This window comes from Chiloscyllium plagiosum, chromosome 13, assembly GCF_004010195.1.
Source record: "Chiloscyllium plagiosum isolate BGI_BamShark_2017 chromosome 13, ASM401019v2, whole genome shotgun sequence".
In the NCBI taxonomy this organism is placed as follows: domain Eukaryota; kingdom Metazoa; phylum Chordata; class Chondrichthyes; order Orectolobiformes; family Hemiscylliidae; genus Chiloscyllium; species Chiloscyllium plagiosum.
In genome coordinates, this window is record NC_057722.1 from 19887420 (window position 1) to 19905331 (window position 17912).

General features: G+C 37.5%; 1 protein-coding gene across 1 annotated transcript in view; it reads right to left on the reverse strand.

Annotated features, from left to right (window-relative positions):
* Positions 1–2758: 2758 nt before the first annotated feature.
* gigyf2 (GRB10 interacting GYF protein 2) overlaps positions 2759–17912 on the reverse strand; it is a 173146-nt gene continuing 157992 nt past the window's right edge. The window contains exons 27-31 of the mRNA XM_043702938.1: positions 14776–14984; positions 13535–13689; positions 12081–12265; positions 6000–6147; positions 2759–4152 (exon numbers count right to left, since the gene is read on the reverse strand). Of these exons, the coding sequence (XP_043558873.1) occupies positions 4085–4152; positions 6000–6147; positions 12081–12265; positions 13535–13689; positions 14776–14984 (765 nt within the window). The 3' untranslated portion in view covers positions 2759–4084. The remainder of the gene's footprint in view (positions 4153–5999; positions 6148–12080; positions 12266–13534; positions 13690–14775; positions 14985–17912) is intronic.

Here is a 17912-nt window from a genome sequence, read left to right on the forward strand (position 1 = left end):
GTGAATCATTCTTCTGATGATATTGGGAAAAAAAACATGCCTCCCAGCAGAGACTTAGAAATGGATTTCTCATTGATTAATTCTTCCACCTTCCCAGAGATTTCTCTCTGGAGAGAAGGAGGAAGAGAGGAGACCTGATCAAGGTGTACACAATAATGAGGGGAATAGATAGTCAAAAGCCAGAGACTTTCCCCCAGGGCAGGATTGACTGGTACGAGAAGTCATAGTTTGAAGATATTAGGAGGAAGATATAAAGGAGACGTCAGAGGTAGGTTCTTTACGCAGAGTTGTGAATGCATGGAATGTGTTGCCAGCTGTGGTGGTGAAAGCAGAGTCATTGGGGACATTTATGCGACTGCTGGACATGCACATGGATAGCAATGAGTTGAAGGGTGCGTAGGTTAAGTTACAATATTTTACATTAGGATTAAATCTCGGTACAACATTGTGGACCAAAGGGCCTGTTCTGTGCTATACTTTTCTATTTTCTATGTTCAAATTCTTTTCAGGAATGTATTATGCAGGAGATAATTAAAGGAAACAGGGAAAAAAAAATGTTTACAAGACAGCAACATCACCACTAAACAAGGGACATCAAATGATGTGATGTCAAATTAAAGATCAACATATTGTACTCATAGAAGTCTTTTATTTTTAAAACTTATTTACATTTTAATGAAAATACCAATCTATGATTGTAAATTCATGGAACAAGAGAGCCCAAGGACACAGGGAGAAAACAAAAATCTCTAGCTTTCTTTACACATATTTTTGGCTTGGGAAAAAAGGGCTCTCTCTTACACGGTGAGACTGTTTCAAAGTCTCATCTTCTATATACCATTCCCTCCAACTTGCACAGCAGCTGTATAAAAAACTCAATCCCAACCACTATTACTGGGTCAAAGGAATTACAACTATGTACAACTCAATTTAACTGTACATATCTGAAAAACAAGTCTATGTTCATTGAGACAATATGCCTTTGGCATAATGTATACCTAAGAGGTAAACTGAAATCTGAAAATGCAAACCACTAAAATATTTGATGGTTTATTTTCAAACAGGTTTGCAATTTGTAATACAGTTAAATCCTGATTTTTTTTAAAAGTTCAAACTTCTATAAAAAGAAAAAAAATGAACTGATAGAAAAATAAGAGTCAGCAGGAAATCGGTTCGTCTGGTAAAATTCACTGCTGATTGGAGGGGAAACGTCACAATGGATTGGCTGTATTTTTATGTTTATAAGAAAACATTTGCCTGGATTGGAACAGTATTTACACAGTACCTTTCACACTGAAATGTAACGAAGCACTGAACACAGCAAATTCCTTTTGTAAGTACAATGACTTGTGTTGAACTGGTATTTGTTCTTAAACATTACTATTCAATGTGAAATTCTATGCAAACAAAAAGGAAGGTGTTTGACACATTCAACTAAATAGCAGATATCAGATTTACTTTCATCTGAAGGTGATAGTACAGTAACCTTCAAAATCTGGCAGCAATTAACAGTCTTTGAATAATGTACTTGGTTAAGCAATAATGGTTTCAGGAATAAAGGCATGTGCACATTCAAGAACTTCATTTGAAAGATGAATTTCAAATTAATATAAAAGTATGCGCTGTCATCAGAATCAGAGTGCAGATGTGAGAAAAATGGATAATAAATAAATTAAAGTTTAAGAGGCGATTACTCAGGTACTAACTTCCAAAGTGACTCTCCTTTGTTCCAAGTGTATCTCTCAGTCCTGGATGCATGATCTACTTGTACTTGAACTGCTTCAGAATTTCTACATTCGCTTTCTGTATTTCGTGGAATATACATTTCCTGTCTTTCTGTAGTGACTGCAGTTCAATCCAATAAAAAAATGCATCGCTATGCCATTAGTCTCTTCAAACTGGGGATTCACATCTGAAAATGAGCTTTGAATGAGGGGAAAAAAATCAGGATGCATCCAACATCTGTAAACATATAAAATTCTTTGCCTTGCACAGTTTTATTAATCCAACACTGCAAAACATTTCTAGATAAATACTTGGACACTGCAGCTGCATGTGGTGTTTAGGTGGCTGCCAGTAATGTAGATATCACAAGAGAGTAGATTGAAAACCTGCATACAAATTTTATTGTACAGAATATTTTTCAATGTTTTCAGATTTCAGTTTTTAAATAAATCATGCATTTAAGGAGATGGAATAGTATGCAATGAGAAGACAATTAGTGCACACTCCAATATAGGGTAACAACTGGTGCCCTTCACTCCATATGGGTATTCTAAACATCATCTCAACACGAGTTCCTCTTATAGTCACTTTATTAACAACCTTAATGACTGTAATCAAGATGGCATTGGCTAATATAGAAAACACAAGTTAAGGACCAATAGGGGCATTTGTGGAGATTTTAATGATGCTTCCTTCACCCCACAAGCTGCAAATATTTGCATCTGCATGGGACAAGTATTCATAAAGTGTACAGGTGCATAAAGCAAGCAGAAGGACCACAGGAAGTGTTATGTGGTGAGCTCCAACTTATAGTGCCAGAATGATAGTGGTGGTTGAGGGATTTTGGAGGGGTATGGTTGCTTTGGCAGGGGGGGGGCGGGGGGGGGGTGAGAAGAGAAATGAGAGAGAGGAGGGTCTAAACCTTGTGCTGAAGTCCAAATCTCTTTCTCACCAGCACTTATGCCGCCAAATTTACCTATGCCACTGTGGAGCAGTAGGGAAAGGAGGGAGTGCTGCAAGTGTCTTTTTAAACAAAAACAAACCCAAAGTAATTTGAACAGAATTGAAAAACCATTAAAAATATTGGCTTTAGAAAAGTGACATGAAGAAAGCAGTGACAATAAACAGGATCCACTGCATTTTAATTCCGAATGTACACTAGAGACATGTTCTGTGTATATAACTTGTCAGTCTAATATTTAGCATTATGTTTTTACAGAATCTTATTTTTAAAAAAAAGTGATTCAAAACATGTTTCTCAGAAACTAAAAGAGTCCTTCAGTCACCAAAGGGTCAATTACCCAAGTTCCCTTTCAAAGGGAATCTTCTGTACACCTAAATACAGTAAATAAGTTGCAAATTCAATGTTGCACTATAACTGGTGGCATACAGTACTGCAGCATTTTTTTTTCCATAGCCATCTTTATGTTGCAAAACAAACTTTGATTAGACCAAGATGCTGTAAAAGATTTGATTTTCAACAATTTTAAAATATAACCTGAACAAGAAGTGGGTACAGCCCTTTTAAGAGAAAAAGCTTCTTCCTGGGCAATGGCCTGCACATGCATGTTGAACAGTATCAAACTGAAATTTTTAAAATGTCTCTAGTTACACATTGCAGCCTTCATGCAGCAACTGTATAACAAAGAATACCGTGATTTTTGAATTTCTGGAAATATTTTAACTAACGCTTTGTTTATAACTGCATATTTTATGACAGCTATAGTGTATTCAATATCGCAAATATATTAATTTCAAAAGACTGTACAAGGCCAAAAACATAGTCTAAAATCTCTTTAAAATGGGCTAGACAGAATAGGTGTTATTCTTACAGAAACATATTGGATATCCTTAAAATATCCAAACCACTTTTAATACACCTCAGTACTAAAGCAAGCACTTCAACATGTGTATTATAGAATTAGCTTATAAATACATTACTGACACGATTGTTCTGTAATGTTCAAAGAATGGATGTTAACGTGACCAACATTGAATAGACCAGTTAATCATGTATTCTGAATAAAGTCCAATAATAGTGATAAGGAAACAGGTTTCTATATAACAAAGGGTACTATGTTTAACTGCACCATTAATATTACACAGTGGAAAACGTGATTCAATGCTTGAAAACATGCAGTTTGGTGCAGAGGCTTTTGAAGAGACTGCTCTGTACTTGAAACATGATTGTACTATGTAATGAAGGGCCATGAGAAACAGGTGTGTTGAAGTACAAAGACAGACATGAACTCAAGGTGATAGATTTGTTTTTTTTAATTAACTGATATTGGTTGGTGCATTCAGAATTCATGATTAACAACTCATTTTTTTTTTAAATAAATCAAGCATTTTCTTATGTTCAGTAGTCATCAAGTGTCTCAATTTCTCCCATGTTCAGACGCTCAGATGAAGCATTTACAGAAAAACCTATGGAGAGTGGGGAAAAAAAAGAAAAGGATGATTTCTGTTGACATGAGCATCAAACTAGAAAATAGTTTCTGGCACGTCACTGTTTGCCATTATGGATATTAGGTTGATATTTGAACTATACCCAAGCTAACTCAATAAAAATAGCAAGCTATTCTTAGGCAATTTTAATAAAGATAACACCCAGCATTACTCTATGATATCTGAAATGTGTTGTGTGTGTTACCTGCAGCAACAGTTAAATCCCAGAAAAAAAGTTTAATTTAAATTCTTCATCTGTAGTGAGAAAACAATATCATGCTTTTAAAAAACATACCTAGCATGTCTAATCTGACACTAAACACATGGTCAAAAACTAGTAGAAACATTTTCCGTGTACAGCATATTGCAAATTTAAACAAGACATTATCCTTACTGGATTTATATCTTTTAATTCTCCAGATTTATTTTGAAGTCAGAATTGGAATTCATTCTTAAAGGTCTCAATACATGATATTAAATGCATCTTCATACATGCATGAGTTTCTTAATAAGTATGCATCTTTGCAATAACCAATCCAAAACAGCTAGGTTAAAGAGTATACCTGCTTATTTAATGTCTATTGCAGTAATTGCAAATAAGCATCCATCAAACTACAGACTTCATATAATGCAAGTCAAAATGATAAGTGTTAAGGAAAACTATGAGAAAGATCTATTTAATATTTCAGATCCACAATGCTGCCAAAGTGAATATCATTAACGAGTTATTTATCCCCAATAGGAAACGCATATGGTAATAAGAGTTGTGCTTGCCATCTGGAATAAAAGTGGGAAGAATGAATTTGGCCAATCTGCTAAAAAGGGCTAAATCTGATAGTGCAGAAGTGATTAATGTATCAAATCTAAAGAGGCTGAAAAACAAACGGAATAATGATAACAGGACATTTATCTTAAAACTGGTCTATTCAATTACATTCTCATTTCTTATTTTGGATAAGCCAGGCGTCGGACAGATGTGAGGTCCCAAACCAAGTTATTACAAAATTTAAAGGGAGTTAGTCTGCTCTGTATGAGCACTGCACTCATCCAACAAAGACAGTTCACATATTCAACAATACTTTGGTATAGGTTAACGATTGAGTATTATGTTTTTAGATTAGATTAGACATTAACTCAGCTAAAACCACGCAATGGAAGCAGAAAGCTGATGAGTTTTATTTGTGGAGTCAGAAATGATGACTCGCCCTGTCAGGCGAGAGGATCATCTGAAATATAGAAAAACTGACCCTAGGCACTAGCCTTTATTCTACCTTTCCAGCTTCTATTCATGACCTGGTCTATATCAGTTATTGTGGAACATGGATGTCTTCAGTACGTGCTGCATGTTAATAAGTTTTCTGTGCAATTATAAATTACTGTGTAGAGACTGAAGTTGATACCTAGATAATCAAGAATAGATTTGTGCTTGTATTAACAATATTATTAATCAGTTCACTGAGTTGAGCTTCTGGCCTATTTATTATTTAAATATAGTTATGAACCTCACATCTTATCACCTAAAATGCCAATGCATTCAAGCTAAAGTTAGTTGGTCAATCAAAAATGTGTTTCTGACAATCAGAATGAAATTATAAAAACTCTGCTGCATTTGTTGTTTTTCTTGCTTTCAAAATGGTGCAAAGAAGCAAACTTCAGCAGAGAAGCAGTCGCATCAGGTAATACCAATTAGCCACAACCAGCTGAGAGTCAAGATTTAGTGCAGTATTCTGCTCACATCTAGATCTCACCAAATGTTTTACAACCAATGAGCATAATATTATCTGTGAACTCAAACTCTAGCATTGCTTTGAAAAGTGCATACTAACCTAAAATGCTGGGATCAGCACGTATCATCTTCTGTTTTTTCTTCTTTTTCCCAGACTGCACAGATTCAAAATTAGACTGTTGATTTCTGCTGTGATTTGATGGATAGATAGGCTGTAGGCCTGTATGACTCACCGTCCATGCTGAATCCTGAAGCATTTTGAAAAAAACATGCCGGCACATTAAACAATGTTTAAATTACACACATTCAAAATGCCAATTTTGGTGGTCATCAGCAATAACCCTTTTCATCTTAGATTTTATCCCTTTTGAGACAGTCTAATGTGCAATTTTTGTATATGTTTTGTAAACAACCTATTTCATTTTTTTTCTTTCCATAGAAATGAAAAAGTGGAAAGTTACAGGATTAATGGTACCGAATATTGTTTGTTTAAATCAAGTATTGCCAAAATAAATCACATTATGCTGTCACGTCATAAAACTCTAAAATTGTGAAATTACATTTGCAACTAGTGTGGTATGTTAATTTTACAAACGATTTATTTTGCACGATAAGCATTAAGATTCTGAGAAGTTGCTATCATGAAAACTTCATTTTGAAATGCAACTTGAACTCAATTATAAGAAACAACAACAAACTTCTATTCATACAGCATTTTTCACAACATGGGGACATCCCAAAGCATTTTATAGCAAATGAAGTACTTTGAAGTGCAGGTACTTTCAAAATAAAGGAACAGCAGTTAATTTGAACACAGCGAGTTCCAAAAATAGCAGTAATGATTCTGGAGCAAGTGGGAGCCAAAGTAGGTTAGCAATGATGGAAGAGCTGGTAAAAGGAGTTATATGCAGAATATGACACAGATATAACGAATAACAGATATTTGAGTTGGTTGAAATAGTAGTATAATTGTAGGATCCAAAGGCCAGACGAAAGCTTCGCTGGCAAATGGACTAAGACATAGACAGAAGCACACAGCATTCATGAATTGGAAAGACGTGGCTTAACCAAGAACCAAGGTAAATGAGTGAGCAAAGAGGTGATGGGATACTGGACAGCGTGATTAAGACATGGATAGAGTCGTGGGTAACCTCAAGTAAAACATGGAATAGCAGCAAGAGGTGTGCTGAAGGTAACAAGTGCATGAATGAGGGTTTTGGCAGCAGTTTAACTGAGTCAGGGAAGAATGTGAACAACATGACAAATGTGCAAATAGTTGGTCTTAGTGATTGCATGAATAAGGTTGTAAGTTCATTTCAGGGTCAAATGTGACAAGTTCTGAACAGACTAACTTAAGTTAGTCCAAAAACAATGACTTCAATCTTACCAATATTTTATTGGGGAAAATATTTTCCCAAACAGTAGTCAATCTTACCAATATTTTATTGGGGAAAATATTTTCCCAAACAGTAGTGAAATAATTTAGAAGGACTCCAGTTTGCAGCAGGGTCAGCAAGGAACAATGAAAACAACAGGGAAGCCAATGGAACTCACTGAATAAGGCTAGATGCAAGAATGTGAGGATAGGAATATGCCATTGTTGGAGCCTCTGATTACAATAGGTTTGACAAAAGTTTCACCAAAGTTGGTCAATTGAGAAGAACTGAAGGAGTGAAAGATCAAATATATGAACTGCTAATGGTACACAGTCTCTTCTGCTACATGTGTTTCTTCAATGTGAATTGGCTTTAATGCAATTGAAGAATTTAGACTGTTATTTGTAGAACATAAACTTTCCTTGTGTGTTGGCTGTAATGTAATTCCAGTCCCATTAGTTTAAATGGTACGGTTATTGTGCGATTTTCTTATAACAAGATTGCATGAGAACAGAATTATTGCATTATATCAGAGTCAACTGTATTCAGGAAGTATAATACATAGTCAGAAAATGTCATTTGTGAAAAAGACAGAAGGAATAAAAGAGGAGTTGAAAAGTATAGATGATATGCCAAGATAGAGAGAAAAATGAAGGGCAATTAAACAAATGGTCTCTTCCTTGGCAGACAAGTCTTGAGTGAAGGCAGAAGTGAAAATGCAAGTGCTTAATTACCCATGGCTTCCAGCACGTCCTAAAATTACGGGCATGCATTGGCAAAGCCTGGTAATGGCAAATAGAGACAACTGAATTTGGGTGATAAATGGCACCTGCAGTTGTATGTCTCATACAAGTATATTAGGACAAGTGGATGGAGTGAAGACAGAGTTCAGAACAGATGGTTTGGCTGTTGTTACTGCCATCTTGTGCCATCCTCTCATTCACTACAGATCAGCAAATACCCTATGACATCAGTCATCCAATGAGGCCTCAGTAATACCTATTTTTTTAGATTAGATTAGATTACTTACAGTGTGGAAACAGGCCCTTCGGCCCAATAAGTCCACATCGCCCCGCCGAAGCGCAACCCACCCATACCCCCTACATTTACCCTTTACCTAACACTATGGGCAATTTAGCATGGCCAGTTCACCTGACCTGCATATCTTTGGACTGTGGGAGGAAACCGGAGCACCCGGAGGAAACCCACGCAGACACGGGGAGAACGTGCAAACTCCACACAGTCAGTCGCCTGAGGCGGGAATTGAACCCGGGTCTCTGGAGCTGTGAGACAGCAGTGCTAACCACTGTGCCACCTGGTGCGCTCCACCTTGCCTTCTAGAAAAGATCTCTCTACCATTTCAACTTTAATGAAATGACTAAAATACATTTTCTTTTCTAGATGATACTTAATATATTGTTTTTTTTCTTACATCTTCAAACACTTTTGCTATGGCCTATATATAGCAGTTTCAGGGTATATCTTAGCATCCACATTTCAAAATCTTTCATTCTCCTTCACAGATCTTAACTTAGTCATAGAATCATAGAAATGTACAGAATGGAAACAGACCCTTGGGTCCAACTCGTCCATGCCAACCAGATATCCCAACCCAATCTAGTCCCATCTGCCAGCACCTGGCCCATATCCCTCCAAACCCTTTCTATTTATATACCTATCCAGATGCCTTTGAAGTGTTGTAATTGTACTAGCCTCCACCACTTCAACCCTCTGTGTGAAAAAATTCCCCCCTCATCCTAAAACCTATGCCCTTTAGTTGTGGACTCCCTCACCCCAGGGAAAAGACCTTGTCTATTTACCCTATCCATGCCCCTCAATTTTATAAACCTTTATAAAGGTCACTTGTCAGCCTCCAGGGAAAACAGCCCTCGCCTATGCAACCTCTCCTTATAGCTCAAATCCTCCAACATCTTTGTAAATCTTTTCCGAACTCTTTCAAGTTTCACAACATCTTTCCGATAGGAAGGAGACCAGAATTGCATGCAACATTCCAAAAGTGGCCTAACCAATGTCCTGTACAGCCCCGCAACATGACCTCCCAACTCCTGTACTCAATACTGTGACCAATAAAGGAAAGCATACCAAACACTTTCTTCACTATCCTATCTACCTGTGACTCCACTTTCAAGGAGCTATGAACCTGCACTCCAAGGTCTCTTTGTTCAGCAACACACCCCAGGATCTTACCGTTAAGTGTACAAATCCTGTTAAGATTTGCTTTCCCAAAATGCAACACCTCGCACTTATCTGAATTAAGCTCCATCTGCCACTTCTCAGCCCATTGGCCCATCTGATCAAGATTCCGCTGCAGTCCGAGGTAACCTTCTTCGCTGTCCATTACACCTTCAATTTTGGTGTCATCTGCAAACTTACTAACTATACCTCTTATGCTTGCATCCAAATCATTTATATAAATGACGAAAAGTAGTGGACCCAGCACCAATCCTTGTGGCACTCCATTGGTCTCAGGCTTCCAATATGAAAAACAACCCTCTACCACCACCCTTTGTCTTCTACTTGTGAGCCAGTTCTGTATCCAAATGGCTAGTTCTCCCTGTATTCCGTGAGATCTAAACTTACTAACCAGTCTCCCATGGGGAACCTTGTCGAACGCCTTACTGAAGTCCAGATAGATCATGTCCACCGCTCTGCCCTCATTAATCCTCTCTGTTACTTCTTCAAAAGACTCAATCAAGCTTGTGAGAAATAATTTCCCACACACAAAGCCATGTTGACTATATCTAATTAGCCCTTGCCTTTCCATGTACATCCTACCCCTCAAGATGCCCCACCCAAAGTTTCAAACGCATACAGGCAAGTGTATCGAATGTAGCCCTTTACAATTCTTTCTCTTGTTACAAGCTGAATTGTGTTAACACATTGTTGACCCTTCTGGTTACTGTTATCTTTCTTCTAATTTCTGCATTCCAATTGCCATTTTTGTTGTCAAATGTGTGTGTTCCAGTGTGACACCTTCCTCTAATCTTCACTCTTTCTTCGATGTATACATTTGAATTACCATTAAATGTGAAAGACAAAAACAATCGTTATTTTAAACTTCTCGATATACCTGACCTACGATATTTTGTTGGGCTTTTCCAATTCTCTAAACGGCACTGCGTCGTCAGCATACTAGCATTGATGTTCTCGCCTCCAATTTTAACACCTAATTCTATGAATATAGGCAGCGTCTGATATACAAACATCTGATGTATGAACGCTCATACCGACAAACTACGTTAATATTAAAGATGTTACATGTGAATATTTTCCCATAATTACAAAATGCTATTTTTTATTGTACAGTGTTGTGCCCCACGTTGCGTACAAACCAATTTACGAATGGAACCCATTCATAACAAGTGGTCCCTGGGTTGTGTGTATAGACTGAGTAACCTTGGCAACAGTGCAGTCTTGTATCTCTTTACATGAAACAGGTCTGAATCTTTCTTCAAGTCTAATACTTGCTATTTGGTCCCATCACTGGCTGTGGATAAATCCCTCATGTTTATCATCAACAGAACATTTCAACATATTTAACAACTTTTGGTATCAAACATGATCAAATGCTTTATCATAGCCTATGAAGCACAATGTAAATATTCTTGTCTCACAAACTTGATTGAGTTTTTTGAAGAAGTAACAAAGAAGATTGATGAGGGCAGAGCGGTAGATGTAATCTATATGGACTTTAGTAAGGCGTTCGATAAGGTTCCCCATGGGAGACTGATTAGCAAGGTTAGATCTCATGGAATACAGGGAGAACTAGCCATTTGGATACAGAACTGGCTCAAAGGTAGAAGACAGAGTGTGGTGGCGGAGGGTTGTTTTTCAGACTAGAGGCCTGTGACCACTGGAGTGCCACAAGGACCAGTGCTCGGCCCTCTACGTTTTGTCATTGACATAAAATGATTTGGATGTGAGCATAAGAGGTACAGTTAGCAAGTTTGCAGATGAGACCAAAATTGGAGGTGTAGTGGACAGTGAAGAGGGTTACCTCAGATTACAACAGGATCTGTACCAGATAGGTCAATGGGCTGAAAAGTGGCAGATGGAATTTAATTCAGATAAATGTAAGGTGCTGCATTTTGGGAAAGCAAATCTTAGTAGGATGCATGCACTTAATGGAAAGGTTCTAGGGAATGTTGCTGAACAAAGAGACCTTGGAGTGCAGGCCCATAGCTCCTTGAAAGTAGAGTCGCAAGTAGATAGGATAGTGAAGGCGGCGTTTGGTATGCTTTCCTTTATTTGTCAGAGTATTGAGTATAGGAATTGGGAGGTCATGTTGCGGGGCTGTACAGGACATTGGTTAGGCCACTGTTGGAATATTGCGTGCAATTCTGGTCTCCTTCCTATCGGAAAGATGTTCTGAAACTTGAAAGGGTTCAGAAAAGATTTACAAGGATGTTGCCAGGGTTGGAGGATCTGAGCTACAGGGAGAGGCTGTACAGGCTGGGGCTGTTTTCCCTGGAGCGTCGGAGGCTGTGGGGAGGCTGGTACAATTGCAACATTTAAGAGGCATTTGGATGGTTATATGAATTGGAAGGGTTTGGAGGGATATGGGCCGGGTGCTGGCAGGTGGGACTAGATTGGGTTGGGATATCTGGTCAGCATGGACGGGTTGGACCGAAGGGTCTGTTTCCATGCTGTACATTTCTATGACTCTATACCATATCATGAAGTCCTAAGTATTTAGATAACTGATTAACCATCACTAAAAAGTAATGACTTTTATGTAGACATATTAAACCATACCATTTAAATGTAGTATGTTGTAAACCAACCTGTTGCTGCCGTACTGGCTGCTGTTGCTGTTGGCGTTGTTGGTTGGCTTTCTGTTTGGCACGTCGGTCTAGGAATTGCTTTGCAAAGTCTTTTGTTTCTGGCGTGTCACCAAGGTAAGCTCGGACATAATCATGGACTTCATAAGGAGAGTCAACTTCTTTCAAAAATGAGACAAATGTAGGGACTGTAGAAGAATAAACATGAAAATTAAGTTGATCTTTGGAATAAAATGAGATGCACTCAGTACACATACCATAACATCAACAATGCTATCTCAAAATCCTAAAAAGACTTTTATTCTACCTTCATTTGTCTTTTAGTGGTAGAGGAAGACACTCTTAACCTTTACTTTCAACATGGATTTCTACACCATCCCCTAGAAATATATTCAATAGTAGAATTGTTTTATGCAGATGCAAAAATAAAGTTGATGTTGAAAAAATACTGGCATGTATCTACGCTGGATTTTGACATTTTGCCTCATATTTTGAAAACATTAGAACAATATCCAAATTTGAAAATAGTCAGAATTAAAGGAACAGAAATTAGATTGGGTAGTGCAGAACATGCTAAAAAATAAAAGTTATGCTGTCAATGTTTTTCAGATAGCACTCAAATTTCAAAGAAATCCACATGTATATCGCAGAAGAACTGGGTGTTGATTGCTTGGCAAGTTGTCACCAATTCATCAAGACCATACCATGAAGAATGCACCAATTAACTCCAATCTTTTGTTTACATTCAAACCAAGATAGAAGAATGACAAGGTACTGCCCTGGCGAACATCTCAGAAAAAAATTGTTGCCAAAACTTTTGTATAGTTGAAAGTTGCAAACATGAGTGTAATTTCTCGCAAGCATAACTCAATCGCATTGCAAGTGTGGTTTAAAATGGCTGTTACCATAATTCTTAGTAAGTTGGGATAGCTTAACAAGTGCTGTCCATTTGCAAAGTACATTTTCACCACTGTTGCAGTGGCTTTCAGGCATCAAGACAGTGCTCGCAGTCCTTGAAGTTGGTTCAGCATGGAGCTGCTCAACAGCAAGGCATGGTGCAGTGCACAAATTAAAATTTAAAATTTCTTATTCAGTCAGACAGGGGTAGGTAAAAACAGAACTTAAAGAAAATGCTGATGATTGATGCACTGAACTAGCAGTGATTATTGTCCACTTGGGACAATAATGCACCCTTCATCTACTTCATAGGGAGAGGGGGAGTTGTCATGTTTATTTTGCAAAGCTATTGTGACTTCTTCTAGAATGCACCTATGACTGAAATAAGGAGAAATTTCTTCGATCAGAGCTCTCAATCACTATTCCCTCTAATATTCTTTATGGTTGTGTGCACCTCCAGAGTCTATGCATGGCAGCGACTTCCAGAAACCAAACTCAATGTCATGATTGGCAATTATTGTTGAAAGAACAAAAATGTAACTCTGCAAACTGATTCCTACCATCCAAATTATTGGCTGTGTTGAGAACGTGCAACATCTGTTCACACCATAATGTAAATCCATCTTGTGACTTGTTCACACCCTGAAACAACTTCATTAGCTTTTCCTCCTCTTCGGCCTTTTTATTTGCTTTATTCTGAACTCCATGTGACTTTCTGAAAGAGCACCAAATTATCTTGCATTACATCCTGCATGAAGGAATCACATTTCAAGTATAAAACAGATCAGATTCAAACATGAACTGTGATTTTTCTTCAGGGAGTGGAGATGTGCTGTAACTTCAAATGGAAGGTTGGAGGTGCTATTACATGTGCCAGTTCCATGCAAGTTACAGCAGCTGAGATTTTACAATTCCAGTAATAGTTGGGTACAGCAAATATAAAAATAATCAAACTTTACTCAGGCTGGGGAGAGGGTAGGGCAGTAAGTAATCTAGGAACTTCAGGAAAGTTTGAATTATTGAGCTTCCACAGGACAGCAGCATAACTCAGAAATCAGTCACCCATTCTAAAAGATGATGCAAAACAATTGCAAATTACAAAGAGCACATATCATCACCAATTACCCAAAAGCTTAATTACCAGTGATTCTAGACTAAATGTTACAACCCAAATTTGTACTTCACATTGACCAAAACTGATGAGATTGATCAATAAAAGAGCAGTTAAATACAAAACTACAGTCACAATGTCATGATCAACAAAGTAGACACATTTTCATAGAGACTGAACAAGAGCCTATGAAAAATACAGTTAAATAACTCATGTTTCAGAGTACCTTTTTTTAAAAAAAAACTGCAATATCAGAACAACATTGATTGTTGACAATGGCAAATATAGCACCAGAGAAGTTAAAGTATGAATACTGAAAGAAGAAAGGACTCATTAGAATCTTCTACTATCAAGTGCAGAACTTTACTGAATGCTTATTCAAAGCTTTTAGAATTAAGCAATCTCTTGGATTTGGACAAATTATGAGTGTGCATGTTTATTGTTATCGTAACTGCTGAATTACTTTGAATGTTCAACTAAACAAAACACCAGCCCAAAAGGCTACCCTTATTCAGTCACACCCACAGACACCCCTTTCGCCACAAAATCTTGCAAAAACTTTCCATTTTTGTACAAGGTCGAATGCCAACTCTATTTAGTGAAATAATTATTTCCAGTATTTGAATGATATTACAGTACGATATCAAGTATATCAGGACTTTTCCTGATTAAAATAAGTTGTCCTCTTACCCAGGGTTAGAATTGTTCTTGTTACTTTTGGAGAGCTGGTTTCTTGCTGGAGGACCAACTTCTTTCACAGCCTCATCCCAGAAGCCCACATTTGTGTTCTTGTGGTCTGGAGCACCCCATACACTGCTAATGTCTGTTCCCCACTGGTTGGCAGAACTGGCATTTACTGAACCCCATACAGAAGTAGTGCTAACTGGTAAACTGGAATGCTAAATGAAAGAAAGACAGTGAATAACAGATCTGCTCTTTTCAATATGGAAGACTTTAAAAAACTTATACTGCAAAATACTACATCCATTAAAGTTTCCACATTAATTGAAAAAGCAGGGGGGACAGAGGGAAAAAGCAGAGGAGGAGGGAGGGCGAGAAAGCGGTGAGAGGAGAGGGTGGGAGGGCGAGAAAGCAGTGAGAGGGGAGGGTGAGAAAGCGGTGAGAGGGGAGGGCGAGAAAGCGGTGAGAGGGGAGGGCGAGAAAGCGGTGAGAGGGGAGGGTGGGTGGGCAAGGATGCTGGGAATCAAGTCTTAGAGCTGCACTTGTGATTGATCAACAGCAAGAAATACACAAATTAATAACTCTTTTTGGACATTTATTATACAGGATCTAAAATTTTTGGAAAGCTTGCAAAATTCACCCTTCAACCATTAAATATTATTTCATAATGGAGGCATAATGAAATCTTATTAACATTCATATCATAACACATGGACAATTACATAAATAGAAAGAACGAAAAGTGCAATGCCAGCAACTTTACCAGGAACAACAGAATCCAGGCTAATGATTTAATACAGTTGAACAGTTTCTACCCAGGGAATGTGTATCAGTCAGCTATTTCAACATAATTGCTTTAAATGAGCTCTCATTCTTTTATGCAAGTTGCAAGCACTAAATCTATTAGATTATGGAAAATACTACTTCAATGGATTGAAATGATATACATAGAGAAAGATTTACACAGAAGGTAATTTTAGGGAAAAAAGTAATTGCAATTCAATGGATCATGCTTAGACTTAACTGCTATCGTTAATACCAGTGATCATTCAAATTTACTCAGTACTTTTTCATTTATTAACAGACAAATATTAACTGTACAAAAACAGGAATTCGATCAAATAAAACACTGTAGTGCATATTAATGTTTTTAATCTATCAAAAGAAACTGATAGAAGTTTAAAAAAGTCACATATGTAGTCATTTATTAGGATTTCTCCATAATACGTTAGCAGCTGATTACAGTCGAAGCAATACATTTTAAATATTATAATCTTTTGATGCAAAATGTTCAATTCCACTGAGCTGCTACTCTACAATTCTAAGAATCATGCTCAATACTTTTGCGTGAAAGGTTATTGTTCTGAAACATGAACCCATTATAGATCCTGCTTGAAATGCCTTCCAGTATTTTCTATTTTTATATCAGATTTCCAGCAGCAGTATTTAGTTATTCCACAATAACTGAACTGATTTATTAAAAATGAGCCATTAGTGCTGGAGACATATCTGAGGAATGTAATAGTCAAAAACTAACTGGTCATGCAGCTAATACTGGATGACAAAATAACCTTTGCTCTTTGATAAGGCAAAAGACAGTAGTTGAACAGCCGATCAAAATCAACATGGTTTTACAAGAGGGAAATTTTATTTGACAAATTCATTATCATTTTAAAGCATGTTAATTTACAGAATAGATAAAGCAGGATCAGTAGATGTTGTATATTTTTATTTCCAATAAAGGTACCACACAAAAGGCCAAGAGGTCCATAAAGAGTATCTTAGCATAAAGGACTGATTAAATGACAGGAAGCAGAAGGTTGCCACTTCCAAAACGGCTGTACTCAAAATGCCACAAGGAACAGTGATGGAGGCCTCAACTGTTTACAACTTACATCAATTACTTAGATGAAAAGGCAGAGAACATATCTAAATTTGCTGATGACAAAAATAGGTAACCTGTGGGGAGGGTAGAAAATCTGTAAAGTCACGAAAACAGATTAAGTGAGTGTGCAATGACAGATAGATTATAACATGGAGACGTTTGAAGTTAGTAATTTTTGCTGTAACAGCAACAGGAGGGGTGGGGCGGTGTGTGGATGTTGGATGGGATGCTTGTTGGAGGGTCAGTGATGGGCTCGATGGACCAAATAGCTTGCTTTCACCTGTAGGGGTTCTATGAGCTCACATTTTAGAACAGATGAGGAGAAATCACTTCAGTCAGAAGGTTGTAAAATCTTCAGATTTCTTTTTGGCTGAGGTTTGTGGATGCTTCATCACTGAATATATTTGAAGGCTGAGATAGACACATTTTGATCTTTCAGGGGATCAAAGAATATGGTGGGAAAGTGGATCTGAAGCCCAAGATCAGTCATGATCATATTGAACAACGGAACAGGGTCAATAGGACATGATCTACTCTTGCTTGTTCTTGCGTTTTCGTATTCTAAGCCAGGAACTGTAATTATTATTGGGCTAAATAGGGCCAATATGGTATTTATCTTCAATTTCCACTCATGCCCTCGCTGAGCAAATTTCATCCACAAGATCTATCTCCTACAGCTGAGAACTACATTTGCACTGAATGCTCTGCACAGTATTGTCCCAAATTAATATTTTATCTATTGCTAAAGGTTTGATTACATTATAAATAATGTACTAACTTCAGGTACTGTTCATAACTACAAAAACAGAAATTGTTGGAAAAACTCAGCAGATCTGGCAGCACCTTTGGAGTGAAATCAGAGTTAACATTTTGGATCCAGTGACTCTTCTTCAGAATAGTCACTGGACCTAAAGCGTTAACTGATTTCTCTCCACAGATGCTGTCAGACTTGAGCTTTTCCAACAATTTCAGCTTGTGTTTGACTTCCATCATCTGCGGTTCTTTCGGTATTTTTTTTAATTGTTCATGACTGTTCTGAAATAACTATCATCTAATTATTCACCTAATTGATAGAAGAATGCTTGCTTTATCTGGGAATATTACAGAGAGAGGAGCGTGTTAGGAATGTGGTTTCAAAATTAAGAACGCCCCTGGGTTTGGGATCATGAAGATCCCAGCACCAGGCTTGTAAGATAGGACCTTTGAAGTGCATTTCCAAGTTAAAGAATTAAGGGAAAAAAATCAGAGAAACTGAGAAGGA